This window comes from Notolepis coatsorum (genome assembly GCF_963971535.1).
Source record: "Notolepis coatsorum genome assembly, chromosome: 16".
NCBI lineage: Eukaryota > Metazoa > Chordata > Actinopteri > Aulopiformes > Paralepididae > Notolepis > Notolepis coatsorum.
Genome location: NC_140180.1, coordinates 24059237 through 24079046, shown reverse-complemented (window position 1 = coordinate 24079046; position 19810 = coordinate 24059237). Strand labels below are relative to the sequence as shown.

General features: G+C 42.9%; 3 protein-coding genes across 3 annotated transcripts; 1 reads left to right on the top strand and 2 right to left on the bottom strand.

Moving 5' to 3' along the window:
• Positions 1-688: 688 nt before the first annotated feature.
• Positions 689-11364, top strand: grhpra (glyoxylate reductase/hydroxypyruvate reductase a). Its single transcript, XM_084331302.1, has 9 exons — positions 689-834; positions 1933-2063; positions 2169-2241; positions 2517-2633; positions 3691-3779; positions 8554-8655; positions 9310-9445; positions 9740-9870; positions 10044-11364. The coding sequence occupies exons 1-9, from the start codon at positions 749-751 to the stop codon at positions 10163-10165; spliced, it is 987 nt and encodes a 328-aa protein (XP_084187428.1). The 5' UTR covers positions 689-748; the 3' UTR covers positions 10166-11364.
• Positions 11365-11878: 514 nt separating this feature from the next.
• On the bottom strand, positions 11879-14453 carry LOC311242925 (zinc finger and BTB domain-containing protein 5-like; the record flags this gene model as incomplete). Its single annotated transcript, XM_084331989.1, has 2 exons — positions 14352-14453; positions 11879-14056 (listed from the first exon to the last, which is right to left on the bottom strand). Exon 2 carries the CDS (start codon positions 14048-14050, stop codon positions 11879-11881), a length of 2172 nt encoding a protein of 723 aa, XP_084188115.1. The 5' UTR covers positions 14051-14056; positions 14352-14453.
• A 2453-nt stretch (positions 14454-16906) lies between these two features.
• tomm5 (translocase of outer mitochondrial membrane 5 homolog (yeast)) lies at positions 16907-18405 on the bottom strand. The gene is made up of 2 exons (XM_084331683.1): positions 18192-18405; positions 16907-17464 (listed from the first exon to the last, which is right to left on the bottom strand). Exons 1-2 carry the CDS (start codon positions 18310-18312, stop codon positions 17430-17432), a joined length of 156 nt encoding a protein of 51 aa, XP_084187809.1. The 5' UTR covers positions 18313-18405; the 3' UTR covers positions 16907-17429.
• Positions 18406-19810: the final 1405 nt, after the last annotated feature.

The window sequence follows — 19810 nt, the reverse complement described above, 5'->3', positions numbered from 1 at the left end:
TGGCAGAGCAGCGGTCCTGCGATCCTGCGGTCCGTTGTTGACAAGTTCGAATCCCATTGAATTTTTTTTTTTTAACGTGATTTTTTTTTTAACGTGTATTCTTTCGCCGGTTAAGGTTAGGCATGGTTAAGGTTAAGGTTAAGGTTAGGCATTGTTTCGGAGTTGGTTAAGGTTAGAACGGTTAAGTTTAGGCGCTGTTAAGGAGCTGGTTAAGGTTAGAGTTTGTGTTAGAGAATGGCAATATTCTTTCTATGGTTAAGGTTAGGCATGGTTAAGGTTAAGGTTAAGGTTAGGCATTGTTTCGGAGTTGGTTAAGGTTAGAACGGTTAAGTTTAGGCGCTGTTAAGGAGCTGGTTAAGGTTAGAGTTTGTGTTAGAGAATGGCAATAGACAGCCTATTTCCGCGCGACAGCTCTCAGCAGCCTCGTTGCGCGTCCTGAGTTTGCCGCGTCACGTGCCTGTCGGGGCCAATCAGGCCTACCCCGGAAGTCACTTACTGTTGCGGAACAGTTACACGCGCCCCGCCCACGCACAGTCAAACAGAGTACAAGCCCCGAAGCCCCGCTTCAGAGTACAAGCCCCGAAGCCCCGCCCAGACGTTGGGCTTGCGGCTCTGCAGATATACCCTACTCGGCTGCTTCCTGAATGAGAAGTGTGTGAAGTGTAGTCCTTTTAGATCCTACAGAGAACAACCTTCCGTGGCGTCTTGGTGAAGAGGGCAGTTGTTTGAACCGTGCCGTCAAAGCGGAATGCAAACGATTCAGAAAGCCATGAAGGTTTTCGTTACAAGACGCATCCCGCAAGAAGGGATGAAGGTCCTGTCGCAGGCTGGAGTGTACGCAGGTTTTATTACATAAAATTAGTTAGCTAATTTGCAAGCTAGCCATCACCAACTAGTATGTGCTGTAGTTGGACATATTTGCTAAAGTTTACAAAGTTGGACTGGGAGAGAGAGTGTGTGTGTGTGTGTAGAAGATAGAGGGGTAATGTTACCGTGCACTGGGCAACCACACACTCTTAATGTTCTAAAAATGAAAGTTGGCCTGGAGTAACTTATGACCTTTCCTCTCTGAACACAGTGTCAGTGATTATAAACTGAGCAGGAGGCACCATGAATTGATTGATTGATTGATTGAAAACTTTATTAACAGATTGCAGAATGAGTACAGTACAGCTCAATACATACAATTGTTAAGGGGATGCAGACCAGAGAAAGACTTTCGCCATGTTTACATCAGGGTCCCCCATTTTCAATTCATCATAACATATGACAGACAGTACTGCTACATCTATACATTTATGACATACCAGATTTGCAAATACAGTACTGTTTGTGATACAAAAAGAGTCTAGAAAAGAGAGTATATACATTTGATGTAGAAACTGTACATTGGAGGAGGTTGGGTAGGTGGGGTGGGTGGGGGGACTGTACATTGGAGGTGGGTGGGGGGGGGGGGGGGGGGGTTGGGTTAGGAGGGGTGGGTGGAGGACACTACAACTGTACAAGCAAAACTGTACATTGGAATATTGACAACCATGTTTGGTTACTGTACATTGGAGGGGGTTGGGTTAGGACATTTACAGGGGCCAGTTTCGAATAGCTTTCTGAATTGAAAATGGGGGACCCTGATGGAAACAAGACAAACGTCTTTCTCAGGTCTGCATCCCCTTAACAATTGTATGTATTGAGCCGTACTGTATTGTACCCATTCTGCAATCTGTTAAATAAAGTTTTCATTCATTCATTCATTCAAGGCTAAACGATAGATGATATAGATATACTATAATCATTATTAATTCCTTGATCCTAATTTATTTTGGTATTTGAAAGATGTAGAAAATGCCATGTGAATGAGAAGAATATACAAAAATGATACTAGTATTTTCTTGTTCTTCTACTGATTGAGTCTCCCCCCGTCTTCCATGGAAACAGATGTAAGGTCTCCTTGTGGGACTCTGACGAACCCGTCCCCAGAGCAGAGCTTCTGAAGGGGGTGGAGGGAGCCCATGGCCTCCTCTGTCTCCTCTCAGACAAGATCGATGCTGAGGTTCTGAATGCTGCAGGTACTAGATGAGGACTGACGTTGCGAGTGGAGAATTGTGCTGGTCACCGTCACTCTGATTAGTCTCTGATGTGAGTGTAATAGTTGTTTATCAATGCATTTTCAGGCCCAAACTTGAAAGTAATCAGCACCCTGTCAGTGGGATTTGACCACTTGGCCCTTGATGAGGTCAAAAAACGGTGAGTTTAACCAAACGTGGCTACAGTGATTTGCCAACCTCATCAGTTTTGTCATGTATTAGGGCTGGGAAGGAGGTATACCGAATATGAAGGAATACCGTCATGGATCCATGGATTTTTACTATACTGTCATACACAATATATACATAAAAAAAAAAACAGTAAGAGAAAATGAATAATTTTGAATGAACTAAAATGCCATCATACTGTCAAAACTAAGACAGTAGTAGTCATGTGGTTTCTATGCCACTCTTCACATGCTCTGCTCTCTTCAGTGGTATACGCGTGGGTTACACTCCCGATGTCCTGACTGATGCCACAGCGGAGCTGACCGTCGCTCTGCTCTTGGCCACAGCGCGGAGGCTACCAGAGGGAGTGGACGAGGTCAAGAAGTCAGTCCCTCTTAACCCTTTCACTACCGCACTAACAAAGGGTTAACCCTTTCACTGCGACAATACAGAAGGTTAACCCTGTAACTACCACACTACAGAAGGTTAACCCTTTCACTACCACACTACAGATCGGTTAACCGTCTGTAGTGTGGTAGTGAAAGGGTTAATAATGATATATTTACATCAAGCTCCAAACAAACTGATGTAGTTCACATTTGTGTTTTTGTAATATATATATATTTATTAAGGTGAAATCTATAAAAAAAAACGTGTCACCCCACCACTCAAAGCCAACAATGGTTTTGGAGAGATTTACTAAACGTGGATTATGAATGCATTTTGAAACTGTAAAAGACAGGTTTTGTTTACATTTGTAATGTTAGTTAACATTGGCTAAAAACGGATGGGTATTACTATTTTGAGTTCCTCATTTCCATCTGCAAGTAAAATTCATACAAGATGTATATCTATGCAACAAGTATTATGGTAAAACAGATTGGGCATTTAATCGATAATGTTAAAGGAACACACCAACATTATGGGTCAGACAAGAAGATGGAGCCGCTAGCAGCGGGGAGGCAGAAAGGACAGCCCAAAGCCGTGTTGGATGGAGAATAGTCGTGTTTACGTTTATAGCTGATTCTAGAATGGCTTCAGCATGAAGTTAAATCAACTAGTGTACTTTGGCTACTTGAGAGAGAGCGAGAGAGAGAGCGAGAGAGAGAGAGAGAGAGAGAGAGAGAGATTCATGTTACGCGCGACTTGGGGAGTACGCACTGAGTCCGTTGTCTCAGAATGGATTTGGTAGAGGTAGAGAGAGAGAGACTGGATAACATTATCCCTTACCTAATGAGACAGGTGATGTTGCTTCGCAGAAGCAAAAAAGACGACGACTTCGTAACCTAGTTACTTTGATAATCAAGTAATCAGTAAAGTAACTAGATTACTTTTTAAAGGAGTAATCAGATTATTTTTTACAAGTAATCTGTGGCATCACTGGTAGTGTGGTAGTGAAAGGGGTAATGTATTTGTGTTTTTCCCTGTACCTCTCTCTCAGTGGTGGCTGGAGCACATGGAAACCTCTGTGGCTGTGTGGTTATGGCCTCTCCGGGAGCACAGTCGGCGTCGTTGGGTTGGGACGCATAGGTACAGTTTTTTGAGATTGTTCTAATTCAGAAAACGTTATCGTCCCTCAATGGTAGTAGTTAATAATAATAATAATAATAATAAGTTGAATTTGTATTGTATTTTTTGTTCGCTGGGATCCCAAAGTGCTACAGGGTTAAAACAAAAAGTTATTAGTAAAAAAAAAAAAAAAAAAAAGATACAGAATAAAAATAAGATAAAAATATAACATAGTTAAAAACATAGTATGAACAGAAAATTAAAAACAACGGCACAATAAAAAAAATAAAAAAAGCTAAGTCAAAGGCCTTTTTAAAAAGATAGGTTTTCAGGTCTGCTTTAAAAGAGTCCAGGCTCTGTGGTGCCCTCAGCTGGATGGGGAGGCTGTTTCACAGGCGTGGTGCAGCCGTGCAGAAGGCTCGGCTTGGCCTCTGATTTGACAGTCAGTCCCTGACTACACATACAAGTTAGACATTATGATGTTTACGGACCTTTGCTTGAGGAAAACTGGACCTCTTTGAATTTTAATTGAGTACCCCTGCCCTACAGCAATCAAGTGAGCTACAGGCTCACACCCTGAAACGTCTTTGCCTCAAGCAGCCATATACTTACAAAAGCTTTCAGTTTGTCATTAACTATAGATAAGATTGGAAAGGAAATTCGGGCGTCATAGCAGCATGGGGGAGGGGGGAGAGGAGGTACAGATATGGGCAGGGTAATGGTATAAAGACATAAATATAGGCAATAAAATTAGATCTGAATATAAAAATAAACAGTGTAAACAAAGGTGCAGATGAGGGTCTGTATGCCCTCATGATGCCCATCATGGGTCTGTATGCCCTCATCATGCCCATATGACGATAAAGAATTTTTATCTGAATCTATACTATGAGTAAAAGTAAACGGTATACACAAGGTGCAGTAGACACAAGGTACCCTAACTGGCATGATATACGTCATACGCTGTAGTACTTGTAGGTTTTGGTGGTTAAGAGTCAGACACACTTAGTGGTCAGGCATTCATAATAGTTCTCGAGTTCTAGGGGCGGCTACGTGGCGTAGTGGGCAAGGCGCTCGCCATGAAATCTGGAGACGCTGGGCTCGCCTGTTCGAGCCCAGCGCTCCACATTGCTTTCAGTTTAGCTGGTCGTTCATACTAATACACATTGGCCGTATTAGGGGGTGGGAAACTGATGGGTGGGGATCGGGCGTTGTGGACAGCGACTCCTACAGGTCGGTTGGTGCGCCTGCGCAGTAGAATCAGGAAGTGTCGGGGGCAGCGTGAGCCTCCCACGCGTTACTCCTCGCCACTGAGAGATCGAGCTGCGCAGGTGAAAAGATGCGACTGCTGTTACCTCAAGTACCGGAGGGGACTTGTGCTATGTATGACTTAGTCCACATTGCAGCCGGCTTGTGGGAGGCAAGAAACAGCGTTCGTGACAGGGGAGGGTTGAATTGGATGATACGAAATTGGGATGGGAGAAAATATAGAAAATGGGAGAAAAAGTAGATAAAAAAAAAATTGTTCTCGAGTTCTGCAGCCGCTAGTTCACTCCAGTCTGCCTTTCTCAGCATCTCCAACTAATGTACATGCTGGGCTAATCATAATCATCCACTCCACAAATGTTGCAATTTTCTGCACAATTGAACAAATGAAGAAAGTGATTTATGGGGTGGTCTCAGCACAGAAGCTACCTGCTCATCGGGAGCAGTCGAGTCTGAATTATCTTCTGGCCGCCTCAGACCCACTCCTATCCGAGGGTCATCAAAGAGAAGTCGGCTATTCTCGGTTCTTGCTCCACAATGGTGGAACGAACATCCCACCACAGTTAAAACAGCCGAAAACCCGACCAATCTTTCACGGTCGACTAAAAACACACTACTTCAATCAATATCTGAAATGAAGGAGAGAAAAAAAAGAAAACGAACCGTTGTACTTTATCTTTTACTATCATGCACTTTTCCACTAAATAATCTTCCTTGCCTTACTACCTACCTACTATACTAATACGCCTCTACTACTATGCACTCAAAACTGCAGCCCCCAAGTTTCAATACTGTTTGATGAACATTGTTACTCAGCTGAAAGAGTTGTACCCTTCCTGCTGACCTGTCGTACAGAACTTGTAAGTCGCTTTGGATAAAAGTGTTCAGCTAAATTACTAAATGTAAATTAGACTTACTTCGGCGTCAGTCTATCGCAGCTCCTTTCTTCGTGACAGCTAGACCATCATATCTCCAGGCCTGAAGTACAGTTAAATGTTTGGGCCACGCCGGCAGGCTCCTTGGCCTCTGCTGCTAGCGGCTCCTTGGCCTTGGCAGCTAGCGGCTCCTTGGCCTCGGCTGCTATCAGCTCCTTGGCCTCGGCTGCTAGCGGCTCCTTGGCCTCGGCTGCTAGCGGCTCCTTGGCCTCGGCTGCTAGCGGCTCCTTGGCCTCGGCTGCTAGTGGCTCCTTGGCCTCGGCTGCTAGTGGCTGCTAGCGGCTTCTATGCTCAGCCAAGCAGCGGGCGCCACTTAAGCGAGCATACGTTTCGCTTTAGGGGTTAAGTGTCTTGCTCAAGGAGCCTCCCGATTACCAGACGACTACTCTACCTCCTGAGCCACTGTCATATTGAATCTGCTTTACTTTGTTCATAGTTCAGTCAATCAAAGTTTTTTTTTAAAGCCCAGGGGTAATTTTGGGGTAATGGTAAATGGTGCATTTATATAGCGCTTTTATCCAAAGCGCTTTACAATTTCTTCCTCACATTCACTCACCGACGGCCGAGGCAACCATGCAAGGTGCCAACCTGCTCATCGGAAGCAATTAGGGGTTAAGTGTCTTGCTCAAGGACACTTCGTCACGCTGCCCGGGAGGAGCGGGAATCAAACTGGGAACCTACCGATTACCAGATGACTGCTCTACCTCCTGAGCCACTGTCACCCCCAGGGCAGCCCCATAGTGCACATTATACATTCAGAACAGGTCATATCTGATGGTTGTATGAAAACAGACATATAGACATCAATTAAATGAAAACGGCATGTTCAGAAGCGTAGATACGCACGTATTTGTGCAACGCCCCGACACCCCTGAACTTACCATGATCCACTAAGTATAGAATTGTATACTTTCAATGCGTCATTTGGATGTCCCTAGGGATCACGTAAAACCTTGAATGATTACTATGGCAAATTTTCCCTGGGTTGAACTACAGTTCGACTGGACTACGGGGCGGAAAGGAATCCCAACCTGAGCATGACGTAAGATGCAAAATGGCCACTGTGTGAATTATGGTCAATTACATAACATAAGGGCAGGCTAGAAAGGCAGCAGGGGACGAGGAAAGAAGGTGAACGGGTCTGTTCTATTCTCAGTCAAAGGTGAGCGGTTGCTTTTGTACAGTAATGGCCGTGGGGAAAATGGAGTCCCTATAGCGTTATTCTCTGCCTCCTCTACATCATCTAATGAGGCCCTTGCCTCTGTATATGAAACAGAGCTTGTTCATTCATTCCTGTGTCACATGTAAATATCAAGATGTGATTTATTAATTGATTTGCTGGTACATTAAAGGGTACCTTCAGAATTTTAAAGCCCTAGTCCCATTTCCTTACTTCACTACAACAATGTTGTTCATCGATAAGAGTCGTTTCTCAGCACAATCCATCCCGTTCTTCATACTGGATACACAAATATGATAAAGTCCAGTTTTCCTGCGGGTATACAGCTATATCTATGTCTGTACATATCCCTTACCTACTCTTACTAGTTACGCTGCTGGCCAGTATGACTACCATACTGTCTTTATACCTGTATCACTGTACATATTGGTATTACAACTCTCTACATATATCTGATTAGCACTACACCCAGTAGTACTAATTTATATATTTTATACCCAGTTTAATCACCTGTACATTGTATATTACTATTGCACTTTACTGTTACATGTGTGTACTTGTGCTGTATAATGACAATACATTTGAATCTAATCTAAACAAGTACAGTACAACGAAAAGGAGTTGGCATCTAAGTGCAAGGTTACAGTAAAGTGCATAACACTATACAGGCCATGTGTGTAATATACAGTGTAAGAAGTTATTCAATGGAATATACATAACAAAGCTACTGAGTAAATATGTTAATCTGATGTATGTACAGTATTATTATGTACAGTGATAAAAGTATAAATATACTATGGTAGTAAGCCATACTGGCCAGCGGTATAACTAATAAGAGTAGGTATGGGATATATACAGATATATATACAACGTGTACAGTGCAGAGAGTGGGTATGTATAGATAAATATATATATGGTATATACCAGGGGTTCTCAAACATTTTTTATACCATGACCCCATTTTATTTAGGAATTCTTTTGGGCGACCCCACACTTAATGTATTGCGTAATTTCAACGTGGAATTAAGGAATATCAAAATAAAAGCACACTTTGTTGAACTTGATCATGCATATTTATTAGAACATTTAATTACAGCACTGTTATCAATACACATTTATAAAACAAGACATATTTAGCCTAAATATGTTGCCAGAACATTAAAAAACTATTAAAATTATAGATATATATATATATTTTTTTTTTTACTTGCCAATGCGCACTGTCACCTACAGTACCCACGACCCCACTTTGGGTCGCGACCCGTAGTTTGATAACCGCTGGTATATACATTGTACCAGCATGGATTGTACTGGGAAAGGACTTGACCGTTCAACATCATTCGTAAGTAGGGAAACGGGGCCAGGGGTCCACCATTCTGAAACGTGTCCTTCAATGGACTGCTGTGGTTCTCAGGCATGGCCATAGCCAGGCGGCTGAAGCCATTTGGAGTGAAGAGGCTTCTCTACTCGGGGAGAACGGCCAAGGATCACGCTGCCGAGGTGGAAGGAGAGTTTGGTGAGGACGAGGGGAAGGGTTTGGGAATACACAAGGGTAACATACAGTACCAAAATCAAGATTCTAAATGCTTCGTGTTTTATTTCTTTTTTTCCCGTACCACTCCAAAAAAAAGGAGTGTGCCTTCATAGGCAGAAATAGCTTATGGAAATTATGGATTTGAACCGTCTGTAGTGGTAGTGAAATGGGTTAACCTTCTGTATTATTGCAGTGAAAGGGTTAACCCTTTGGTAGAGTGGTAGTGAAATGGTTAATCAGTTTTTCCCCAGACGAGATTTAGTCGAGAACTTTCAGAAAACCTGTCGACCCCATAGCTCTCATCTACCCCATATAGCTCTCATCTACCCGCCGCGTTGGAACTTAGCATGCAGGAAGATGTTTGGCAAAGCTTCGATTATTCGTCGACAATTTATAATAAAAGTAAAATACAAGATACTTGTGCCCTAGTGATAAGGATAAGCACTCAATGAAGAAACCCAATCCCCATGCCAAACATCTACGCTACTCATAGTGGTCAACTTACTATTGAAGCTTTGAAGCTCAAGGGAAAGAAAGTAGTCAGTGGGGCAGGAGATTCTGGTTAGTAGTAGTTTGATATTTGGTTCACTCTATTTGTCTCTTTCCCTGCCTGTTCACCCCCTCTCTCTTCTCTAGTACCCTTGGACACGCTGCTGTCCGAGAGTGACTTTGTGGTCGTATCCTGTTCCCTCGCGCCAGAAACCCAGGGGATGTGTAACCAGCGCTTCTTCAGCAAGATGAAAAACACTGCGGTCTTCATTAACACTAGCAGGTAGACACATTAGCCAAACACAAAGCCATGCAGAGTATGTGTCCATTATGGACAAAGCGTTGGTTCCCAGATTTCCCCAAGGGGATCAATAAAGGAATATCTTATCTTATCTTAGTGTTCTCAAAGACATATCATTAAGACTGATTAGGATAACGGCTCCTATTCAAGTCAGGAGTCTGTAACAAGTGAGCAACGAAGAACTAAAGCGTAGGACATCTTTTGCATGAGAAATGCTTGTGAGTGGGAAGGTTGATGTGTGTCTGCGTGTGTGTGTGTGTGTGTGTGTGTGTGTAGGGGTGCTGTGGTGAACCAGGAGGATCTGTATCAAGCTCTGACTGGTGGGCAGATAGCTGCTGCTGGGCTGGACGTCACAACACCGGAGCCACTCCCAACAGACCACCCCCTTCTGACACTCAAAAACTGTGGTAAGTAAACTGGATTTTTCTTGATGAATATATATATATATATATCTTCCACTTTACTCTGCAGACCAAGATGAATCTTCTTCCCAAAGATGTTGTGTTAGAATGATCTTTCACTGCTAGTCTATTCCCCAGATGTTCAGCTTCGTCTGTTCTCTCCTCCTCATCTCCCACAGTGGTCTTACCGCACATCGGCAGTGCCACCTACTCAACGCGAGGCGTCATGGCAGACCTGTCTGCCCATAACCTGCTAGCAGGCTTACAGGGCACGGGCATGCCCAGTGAACTCAACTTCTAGGACTCCTTACAAAGCCACGTGTCTCCTCCTGACTCCTCAGGGCCACGATGACACCTTAGTCATGAGAGCTAGCTAGTAAGAGTGGAGGAATGTTGTTCTATCAGCAATCGGCACACGTGGTGGAAGGATGTTTAAAAATGCTGCTGTGACCTGGAAGAAAACAATAAATAAATATAGTTCAGCCTTGATTTGATCACTTTGTATTGACTTGTGGGTGAAGCTGTTCGTACATGAGCAACACAGGAAATGCAGTGCTACTTTTTTCTCATTTCACTGTGGTATGCACTGGGCTGCACGATTTTGGGAAATAATCTAAGTGCGATTTTTCTGACAGATATTGCGATTGCGATTACATTTGCGATTATAATAAAAAAAATATATAAGCAGCCCCACAGAGGTTTATTGTCAAATGCGGCTTGCATCTGGCCTACGCGTGGGTCTTTTCGGGACACAGAGCCTGAAAATGTTTATTTTTACCTGGGAATCGATACCGGTACCCAATGGTACCTTTTTTCTGTACTTTACTCTCCCTCTCTGAAGTCTAAACGTCACAACACACAATCTAAAACCCCTTACCTCCCTCTCCCAAACCAATATTGTATCTCAATGGGACTTCCTGGTTAAAAAAATTAAATAAAAGTTAAAAAAAATAAATGCGATTTTTTTTTGCGCTTTGATAATTGCATCATTCCAAATCGCGATTTCGATTAAAAATCGATTCATCGTGCAGCCTTAGGCCAGCCCCATGATCTTGAGCCTAATATAATGGAAAAAGTAAAAGCACTCCTTACAGCTAATAATAGCACTTTTTTTGTCTTTATGGTAATCTGCAGTTTTTATATTAGTATTCAGCCCTAGGCTTTATCTTGAAACGGAGCCCAATGGACAAATGAACAGCACTGCTTAGGCTAACCGTAGCTCTCACTACACTAGGTTCTGACTTCAGCCTAATCGGCAAAAGCCTTATTTTTCCATCCCTGCTGTTTGTAATATCTAATAATTTGGTTTTTTTTAACAGAAATGTTTTATGATGTTTTCATTCCAGATGTAATATCTCTTTAATAAACATATATTATAGATTTATTCTGTAGTGGACAGGACTGTATGCTTCTGTAAATGCTCCATGTTTAGTGTTATGCACTTTGATCGCTCCAGTTTTGTCTAAAATGTCTTGTCTTTCTGAAGAATAAACCTGAGCATTAAATGGCAGTACTTGTGTTGCTTTTAGAATAAGCTCTAGATGGCTGAGTAAGAAGGGGGGGAAATCGATAAAACCTCCATAATTAATTTATTCTCATCACACTTCACATTACAGTAATGTAAGCCTCCTTATTCTCAGAATATTTTCAGTTAATTAATTTGAGCTCTTACATTCTGTCACATGTTGCATTTCATGGAACAGTCGTCCGTTAATACAAGTTATAGTATGACTGAGAAATATACTATTATAGAACTATTCTAAATATTTACTTCATTGTCTATATCCAGTAAAAAGACATTTTCTTGGCATCCAATTCATTGTAGCATATTCCATCGCAGACCTCTTGATTGGAAAAATAACAGGTGATTGTGGTCAACTAGCAGGTGATTATCATTAAATGACAGCCATGGCTGATGAGGTGTGGTTCTCATGATGGGAATACTGTGAATAGAGAAATGGTTGTGGTCGCAACAAGCTCACAGGGCCACCTTTTCTAACAGTCCTGTTAGACATCAAATGAAGTCCCTTTCAGGTACGTAGACCTCAGACTCGGTAGACTGGCTTGGAGGAAGTTGGGGACCATTCCTCCAGTGCAGGCAGGTATTGTTGCAGTGCTTGTACAAGTGGGAGGACTGGCTGAAGCGCTTGCCACACTTGGGGCAAGGATAGGGTTTCTCCCCTGTGTGGACACGGATGTGCTTCTTGCAGTCGGTCAGGTTCATGAAGGTCTTACAGCAGATCCTGCAGGCGTATTTCTTCTCTCCTTCCACCAACAGGACGTGGTCTGCAGAAGCTGCCTTCTTACATTTGGAAAGGACATCCTCCGAAGCTCTGGTGAGGGGAGGGTGATGGACAGCATCCCCTACTGATCCAGAGGAAGAGGAGGGGCTCTGAGGATCCGTACGAGCCTCTGAGCCAGGCACCACTTTGGGCGCAATGCGACGGAAAGCTGGTGCACCTAACCCGCCACATGTCCCGGTTTTCCCAACCATGGAGGGTTGGAGGAAGGGGGCTTGCAGACTGAGGCCCGACTTGATGCCTCCCAGAATCCCACTCAGGGAACTCTGGCTGGGCTGGAGGATGAGTGTGTCACTGAAACTCTGGCCCCGAGTGTGGAGAAGCGGCTGAAACGGGATAGAGGTTACTGGGAAAACGAGGGAGGAGGCAGAGGATGGAGCAGAACAAGTGTTTGTTGCCTCAGAGTTTTGGGATGATTCACCTGAATCTCCAACAACTGCGTGAGCTTCATTGGTGGTGGGATTAGTTGTGGTGGCAGTGAGGTTAGCCAGGCTCTCCTCTACCTCTAGTTCCCCCATGACACTCTCACTGCTGGGGTTAAGGAAGCAGGAAAGGGCCAGGTCTGACAAGCTATCAAGGCCTTCACTATCAATTGACTCCACTCCCCCATCTCCACCCTCGGTATGAGAGGCATGAGGAACAGTATATGACTGGGGGTTTGAAGAGCTGCAGTCACCCTCTGGTGGGCTGGGGGAGGTTTTGTCAAAATTCACCAGCTCATCTAGATGATCAGTGCAGTATTCTGTTGAAGGTATAAGCTTGTCGGGTGCAGCAACCAGGTCTGGAGAACTCGATGAGCTCAGGTTTTCCCTTTTCACCTCAACAGTCTCCATCTCCTCCTCCTCCTCCTCGCCCTCCTCTCCCACCTTCACTTTTACCACAATCTCTCCGTCTGCACCTCCCTCCTCCCACGCTCCTGCTACACTACTATCCGATTGGCTTGGCAGCTGTCTCTCTTCAAAGTCTCCCTTTCCTGTCTCGTACTTCTCCTCTACCTCCCCTTCTCCCTCCTCATCTTTGCTCTCCAGGAGGAGGAGGAGGGGGCCCTCGCCCGTCTTCAGGGAGTCTGGGGAAGGGAGCGCCTCCCCTACTTCCTCTCTATTGGAAGCCACAGTGGGGGGGCCATCCCCGTACCGCTGCCCAGAAAGCCTGCAGGTCTTCTGCCTGCTACTTGGCCTCTCCTCGTGGAAGGGCGACTTACGTTTGTATCTTGTAGAGAAAGCTGTCCTCTGTTCCCCACTGACCTCAATCACCCCTACCCTTCCGTTTTCATCTCCATGCGGATGGATAACCTCCACGCCTGCTTCTCCCTCAATGAGCTCCCATTCCAGGGCAGAGGTGACAAGCCCTAGGCGCTGGAGCTGAACTGACCTCTGCTGTGTGGAATTGGCCCCAGCCATGATTGCAGTCTGGGATGATGGTGACTGTTGGTGTTGTTGCTGCATTGGAGACCTCCACCCTTTAGGGGGCGATGTGGGAAAGTTGCGCTTTGACAGGTGGAGTTTGCAGGCTTTGACCACGGTATTGAGGTGCAGGTGTGAGGCGGCCAGCAGCACATCCATAACATTGGAGGCCCCCACGATGAGGGTAGAGGTGTAGATCATGTCTAGTAAGGTGGAGAATGCCTCGGGTGTCACTACCCCTGGGTCAAGCTCTATTACACTAGGTACCCCGGCTCCACCTCCATCGGTCCCTGGCACTCCACCCTCATCCCCCTCTGTGGAGCTCAGAAGGGCCCTGAAGTGGGAGCTGCAGGCTGCTAGGATGGAGCTGTGGGCCTGGAAGCTCTGGGTGCCCACCAGCACCACACAGTTGCAGAGCTGGGCATGGAGACGCTGGTGGTTCAGCTGCTGAAAGATGTGTTTGAAGTGATCTGGGAAGTCCATGGGAGCCTGTGGAGAAGATTTGTCGGGTTAGGGGGTTGGGGATGGATGGCTTCTCTTAATAATTTTACTGACAGCTAAATGGTTCAAAGGAGGAAATAGTCTAGAGTTACTAGAGTATACCAACCAACCCAGCTAGTCGGGGGAACCATCGTCACCAGACAGGCTCGTGCCGATAGAACGAAACAATTATAATAAATAAACCAGTGCCTGCCCTGTACATTAATCATTCTTTCATCTCATCCTCTGTAAGCTCGTTTTACTGACCCGGCAGTGTAAGATTTCTATATGACATTATTATTACCTTCAGTGTGATTTCCTGGGCTTACTGGAGAGATGCCCCACTTGCTGGATGGAGGCGGCTTAATATGTAACAAAAACACGGGAGGATGCGATACGTTGTCTCTTCGTGCTTTGTCTAGATACATCCATTGTTGTGCGTCTCTCCTGGGACAACAATGCCCCGATAATTCCCTATTAGCCTATGTTTTCCTGACATTCTTGAAATGTCAAGCATAGTCACATTGGCATTGTGGAATTCAACAATTTTTTACGTTAAACCCCGATCACTTGTCCATTGTATGCATGCTCAAGGTAAAACATATATGGCGAGGCGACATCGCCCCCAAGTGGTGAGTTTTCTGAATGTGCGTTTCAGCTCGTCGGTGGATTTTGGTGCTTATGACTCTAGAGGTCAAAGGGCCGTGCGTTCTTGTGTTTCTTTGCTGTGTTGTTAATATCGAAGTCATCTGTGCATTTGCTGGGTGTGGGTATAATGCTTGTAAGTTAACAGTGTGTCGCCGAGTCGACTCCCGAGTGTCTCACACACATCATTTTTAGTCGCCGAACCGTGAGACGTGAGACACTGACCTGACACTGTCCCAGAGCGTACAGACAGGCATTTTGAGGGGCAGGGGATCAAGCTAGCTCTAACACTCACACGTAACCTCTTCAACCGAGAGGAGTCGGGTAGCTTTAAAAATATATATATATATTAATATTCCCATTTTAAGTGGGTATGATGGTAAAGTCAAATCTATAGTGCAAAAAACCCAACAATAAAGATTAGATTAAAATGTATTGTCATTATACAGCACAAGTACAGTACAACAGAAATAAATTTGGCATCCAACCAGAATGCAAGGGTAACAGTAAAGTTCAACAGCAATATACAATGTACAGGTGATTAAACTGGGTACAAAATATACAAATTAGTAGGCCTACTACTAATTGAGTGTAGTGCTATCAGATGTACAGGGTTGTAGTATAATATGTACAGTCAGTGATACATGGTATAAAGACAGTATGGTATAGTCATACTGATTGATTGATTGATTTTATTGTGGATTGGAGACATCATCCAAGGGATAAAAACATGATAAAATGCAAGCACTTATTTCCATCATGGTCCATGGTATTAAAAAACAGGACATACATCTACATAAAATGTACAAATAATATTATATATAATATTTATGCAAGGACTTCCTCTATAGAGGAAAAACACACATACTGTATACTAGACAACTAATGAGTAAGAAATAAAAATGACAAAACAAGAAAATGTAATAAACTCATGTATGTTCTATCTGACAGATGCTCTGAATTATCACATGAGCATACACACAAAAGCACCTTAAGTGATTTACACACCACACCACACAAGCAAGTATTACACGCACACTGCTGCTAACATACTACTTTGTATTGTATAGGTTGTGTATTATGTCCAGTTTAAATAATTATAAATAAATAATTAATGTGGAGATCAGTGGTGGCTGTGTACATTATTGTTAAGCAGAAATATATTACTAAAACATGTTGGGAGAAGGTTCATTCTGTTGAAAAACTTGGTGGTTCAGCCAATGTAGAGGTTAGTTGTATTGTATACTTGTATGCCGTGACAAATAAAACTCTTTGACTCTTGACTTGACGTCTTGTATAGGTGTTGACCCAGAACATGTTACAGTAAATGAGAACGGGGAAGTATAGATATAAATCTTTCTAGGTAAGTTTCATGTCTAATTTTGCTGACGCATCAATATTCTTGACAATTTTGATGGAATTAAATGTTCTCCCAGTTAAGGCTTTGCACTGAATCTGTTACCTGTAACCATTTTCCAAGAGAAAATGCTTTATTTCTGTGCAGTGGTAGAGTAGGTAAAACATATTACTGTTCCATTGTGACTTGAGTAATAAAACACCAATTTATTACATTTCTATTGATATATTTCTTGTAACACAGCAACTATTTCATGTTTATTGCTAGGTACAAACCATGTACAGTAATAACTTTTTTCACATTGAGATAATGTATTGGTTTGAAACCAGATGTGTACTTTTATGTAGTTCAGAGTCAATCAATGCATGGTAATCTTTACCTGAGAGAAATATATTAGTATCATGAGTATAAATAGGATTAAAAAGTATGTATTTTCAAATAAATGGAGGTCGTTACAAATAAATGGAGGTCGTTAACGTGTTCATATTAGCTTTAAAAAAGTCTGTACATTTTTAGATTAGATTCTTTATTAATGACCACCCACCCAGGCTGGTGGAATTTGTTTTCAAATTCAACAATAAAGCCGATTACATTACATTTAATCATTTAGCTGACGCTTTTATCCAAAGCGACTTACAAGTTCTGTACGACAAGTCATCAGGAAGGGTACAACTATCAGCTGAGTAACAATGTTCATCAAAGTGTTGCATGTTACAGTATAGGTTAGTTTATTAGGACAAGTGCATGACAGTAAGGTTAGTTAGGGTTAGGTCTTTCTTTAAAAAAAAATAATTTCAGATAATGGTTGAAGAAGTGCGTCTTTAGTCGACAGCGAAAGATTGGACGTGTTTCGGCTGTCCTAACTGGGGTGGGTAGTTCATTCCACCATTGTGGGGCAAGGACTGAGAATAGGCGACTTCTCTTTGATGACCCTCCCGGAGCTCGGATAAGAGTAGATCTGAGGCGGCCAGATAAAGAGAGTTAAGGAGTTTACCCACATCTACATCTCTGAGCAAACCTGAAAGGATCCCAGTGATCTCTGGTGTTATCGTATGCCCCCACATAAACAAGACAAATTATTTAGTTCAACATGTCTTCCCTTTATTGCGTGACATAACCGGCAAACATACTATTTTGATATTTCAAAATGTTCACAAAGAAAGAAAAAAAACAGAAATCCTCACAAAAATGGCAAGCTATCATCAACAGCGGCAGGGAACATGACTTCAAATGACAACATCTTTGTGTCTCAGATCCAGTGATGGATGCCGGTCATTGTCCGTGGTGTATGTTGCTTCGGCCCCAGGCTCTCTGACGGCCATATTGTCCTTGATGCAGTAAGCCAGTGGATGGGAATGAAGAGGCTTCAGGCGTGTCTGTTCATATGCTGTCCAGTTTCTTCAACACAAAGGGAGCTGTGAAGGTAAGGATAAGAAGAGGTTGGTTTTCCAACTTGAGGCACGCAGGCTACACAGCATTTAACCCAGGCCAAGACTGTCAGTTTACAAGGCAGACTTCACCAATCATTGGGTTGGGACCATATCAAAATATGTAAAACAAATCCAAATTAAACTAAATGACTAATACAATAACAAATAATGGTATTACCAAAGTCTCTCTCATTATATAGTGTCTCTGGTATTAGTCCTTACATTAAAATGTATTCCAACAGTTTGTAGACTGTTTAGAACACAATGTAAAACTTTTGACTGAATTGTGTTATTATTATCAACTTGATTTCTGCCCACTTGAGAAATGAAGGCACACCCTACATTAGAGCAATGTGATTGTCACACATTTTCACGTTTTATTTGTTGTATTTCAAATATTGGTTGGGGATTGACATCATCAACATGGCCTCAATAAATATGACAAAAAGGCTGGGGGGGGCTTTGTCATAAGTAATGATAATGCTGGTTCATGTATGCATTGATTAGTTGGCAACCGTGGCATGCATCGATCCAGTCATCATATTGACGAAGACAAACACACTGCTAGCAGTCGGATACAAGACAACCACTTAGACCGACTTGTGTGACCGACTGTACTGTACCCATTCTGCAATCTGTTAATAAAGTTTTCAATCAATCAATCAATTGCATTAGCTAGCTAAGGTGGCGTTATCCTCCTGACATTACTCACTGGCTCGGAGAAGGGCAACGTAAATAAGAAAGTTGCGCACGGATGAAATGACATCATCTCGCATTTTCTTCTTCATCTCTTCTGGGTCCATTTTAGGCCCAAGTCCTTCCAATTTAAACATTGCTAATGTGTATATTTGGGTATGTAATCCCTCTCTTTAGTCTGTTTGTGTGTAGAGAAATGATCGACTCAGAAGCATGGAGGATGGAATCGTCTAAACCGGAAGTGCGTAGTTTGCGATTACGGTACGGGAGAAGGACACACTGTACCGTAATGGCCTGAAAGGCGAAGCAAGATTGTCTATAGGAAATGTGAGCACTTGATTATAGTATATTGATGTGCTCGGCTCACTATGTTTTATTTAGCTCGAAAGTTTTAAGAGTTGTCTTTATTTATTTAGGATGTACTATATACCTGTATGTCATGTATGTCCCTATGCCATAAATGTCATGATGTCATGTATGTTGTGTATGTCATAAATGTCACTATGAATTGAAAATGGGGGACCCTGATATAAACAAGACGAAAGTCTTTCTCTGGTCTGCATCCCCTTAACAATTGTGTGTATTGAGCCGTACTGTATTGTACCCATTCTGCAATCTGTTAAATAAAGTTTTCATTCATTCATTCATTCATTCATTCATTCATTCATCATTCATTCATTCATTCATTCATTTATTCATTCATGTGACAGACAGTCCATGTTCAGAATACATTTTAATCATGAATTTTGGTAAGAGCTTTGCAATGAACTGTACCAATTATATATAATAATACAATACGAATAATGATGATAATAATAATAATAATAATAATAATAATAATAATAAGGCATCTATAATATGTCATATGTGTATTTCTAGAATAATATTTATTTATGTATTGCTCTAATCAAACTGACCTTGTAAAGAGAAGGGGGGGGTCCTCCTCGGGGCAGACAGTAAAGGAGGGATGAGAGCGGAGGAGAGAGAGAGAGCAAGAGGAAAGAAGGAGGGAGGGGGTTGGCTATTTCTGAGCTCAGGGCTGGGGATTAACAGAGAGCAGCAGTCCCAGTGCGATGACAGCATCCAGCGTAAACCCGAACCCCCACATTATCATATCAGGAGGATATTCTAAGAAAATACATTGTTTTCCTCTCATTCTAATCGGCGCACAGCACTGAATCATATAGGATAACTGGCCAAGACCGTCTCCTCCATAGAGCTGCACGAGGTGAGTTATAGTCTTCTCCGTATTATTCCCATTTTATTGTCTGACGGAGGAGCGTCTGGCGATATAGGGAGGCGCGCGTCACGATGCACCTTGCATTGAATTCCAACCATCTGGTATATACTGTTTATCTGATCGACACGAATGATCAAATGAATGATCGTTTGCACCAATAGGCTACACCCGTGTCCCTATTTTGGAGAGGCGGAGGAGAGATTTAAATCGGATTAAGATTATCAGGGAAGCAACAAAAGACTGACCTTTTTTTTTCTTTGTTTAGACCAGGTTTAACTGGCACGACCACTGCCGCCGATTAAAGTTAGTGCTGGTCCAACAGCATATAATGACAACATAATGTATTATGTATTAATAAGCATGTGTAAACTGGCTACATTAGGCAAACCCCATTT

What these genes read in the sequence shown, in the direction of transcription:
- tomm5 (XM_084331683.1), bottom strand. Translation starts at nt 18,312, where the DNA reads ATGTTTAAATTGGAAGGACTTGGGCCTAAAATGGACCCAGAAGAGATG. An exon ending in CGTTGCCCTTCTCCGAGCCA is followed by an intron (nt 17,465 to 18,191) that starts GTGAGTAATGTC and finishes TTACCTTCACAG; the next exon opens with CTCCCTTTGTGTTGAAGAAA.
- grhpra (XM_084331302.1), top strand. Translation starts at nt 749, where the DNA reads ATGCAAACGATTCAGAAAGCCATGAAGGTTTTCGTTACAAGACGCATC. An exon ending in CTTGATGAGGTCAAAAAACG is followed by an intron (nt 2,242 to 2,516) that starts GTGAGTTTAACC and finishes TGCTCTCTTCAG; the next exon opens with TGGTATACGCGTGGGTTACA. An exon ending in TCTGACACTCAAAAACTGTG is followed by an intron (nt 9,871 to 10,043) that starts GTAAGTAAACTG and finishes CATCTCCCACAG; the next exon opens with TGGTCTTACCGCACATCGGC.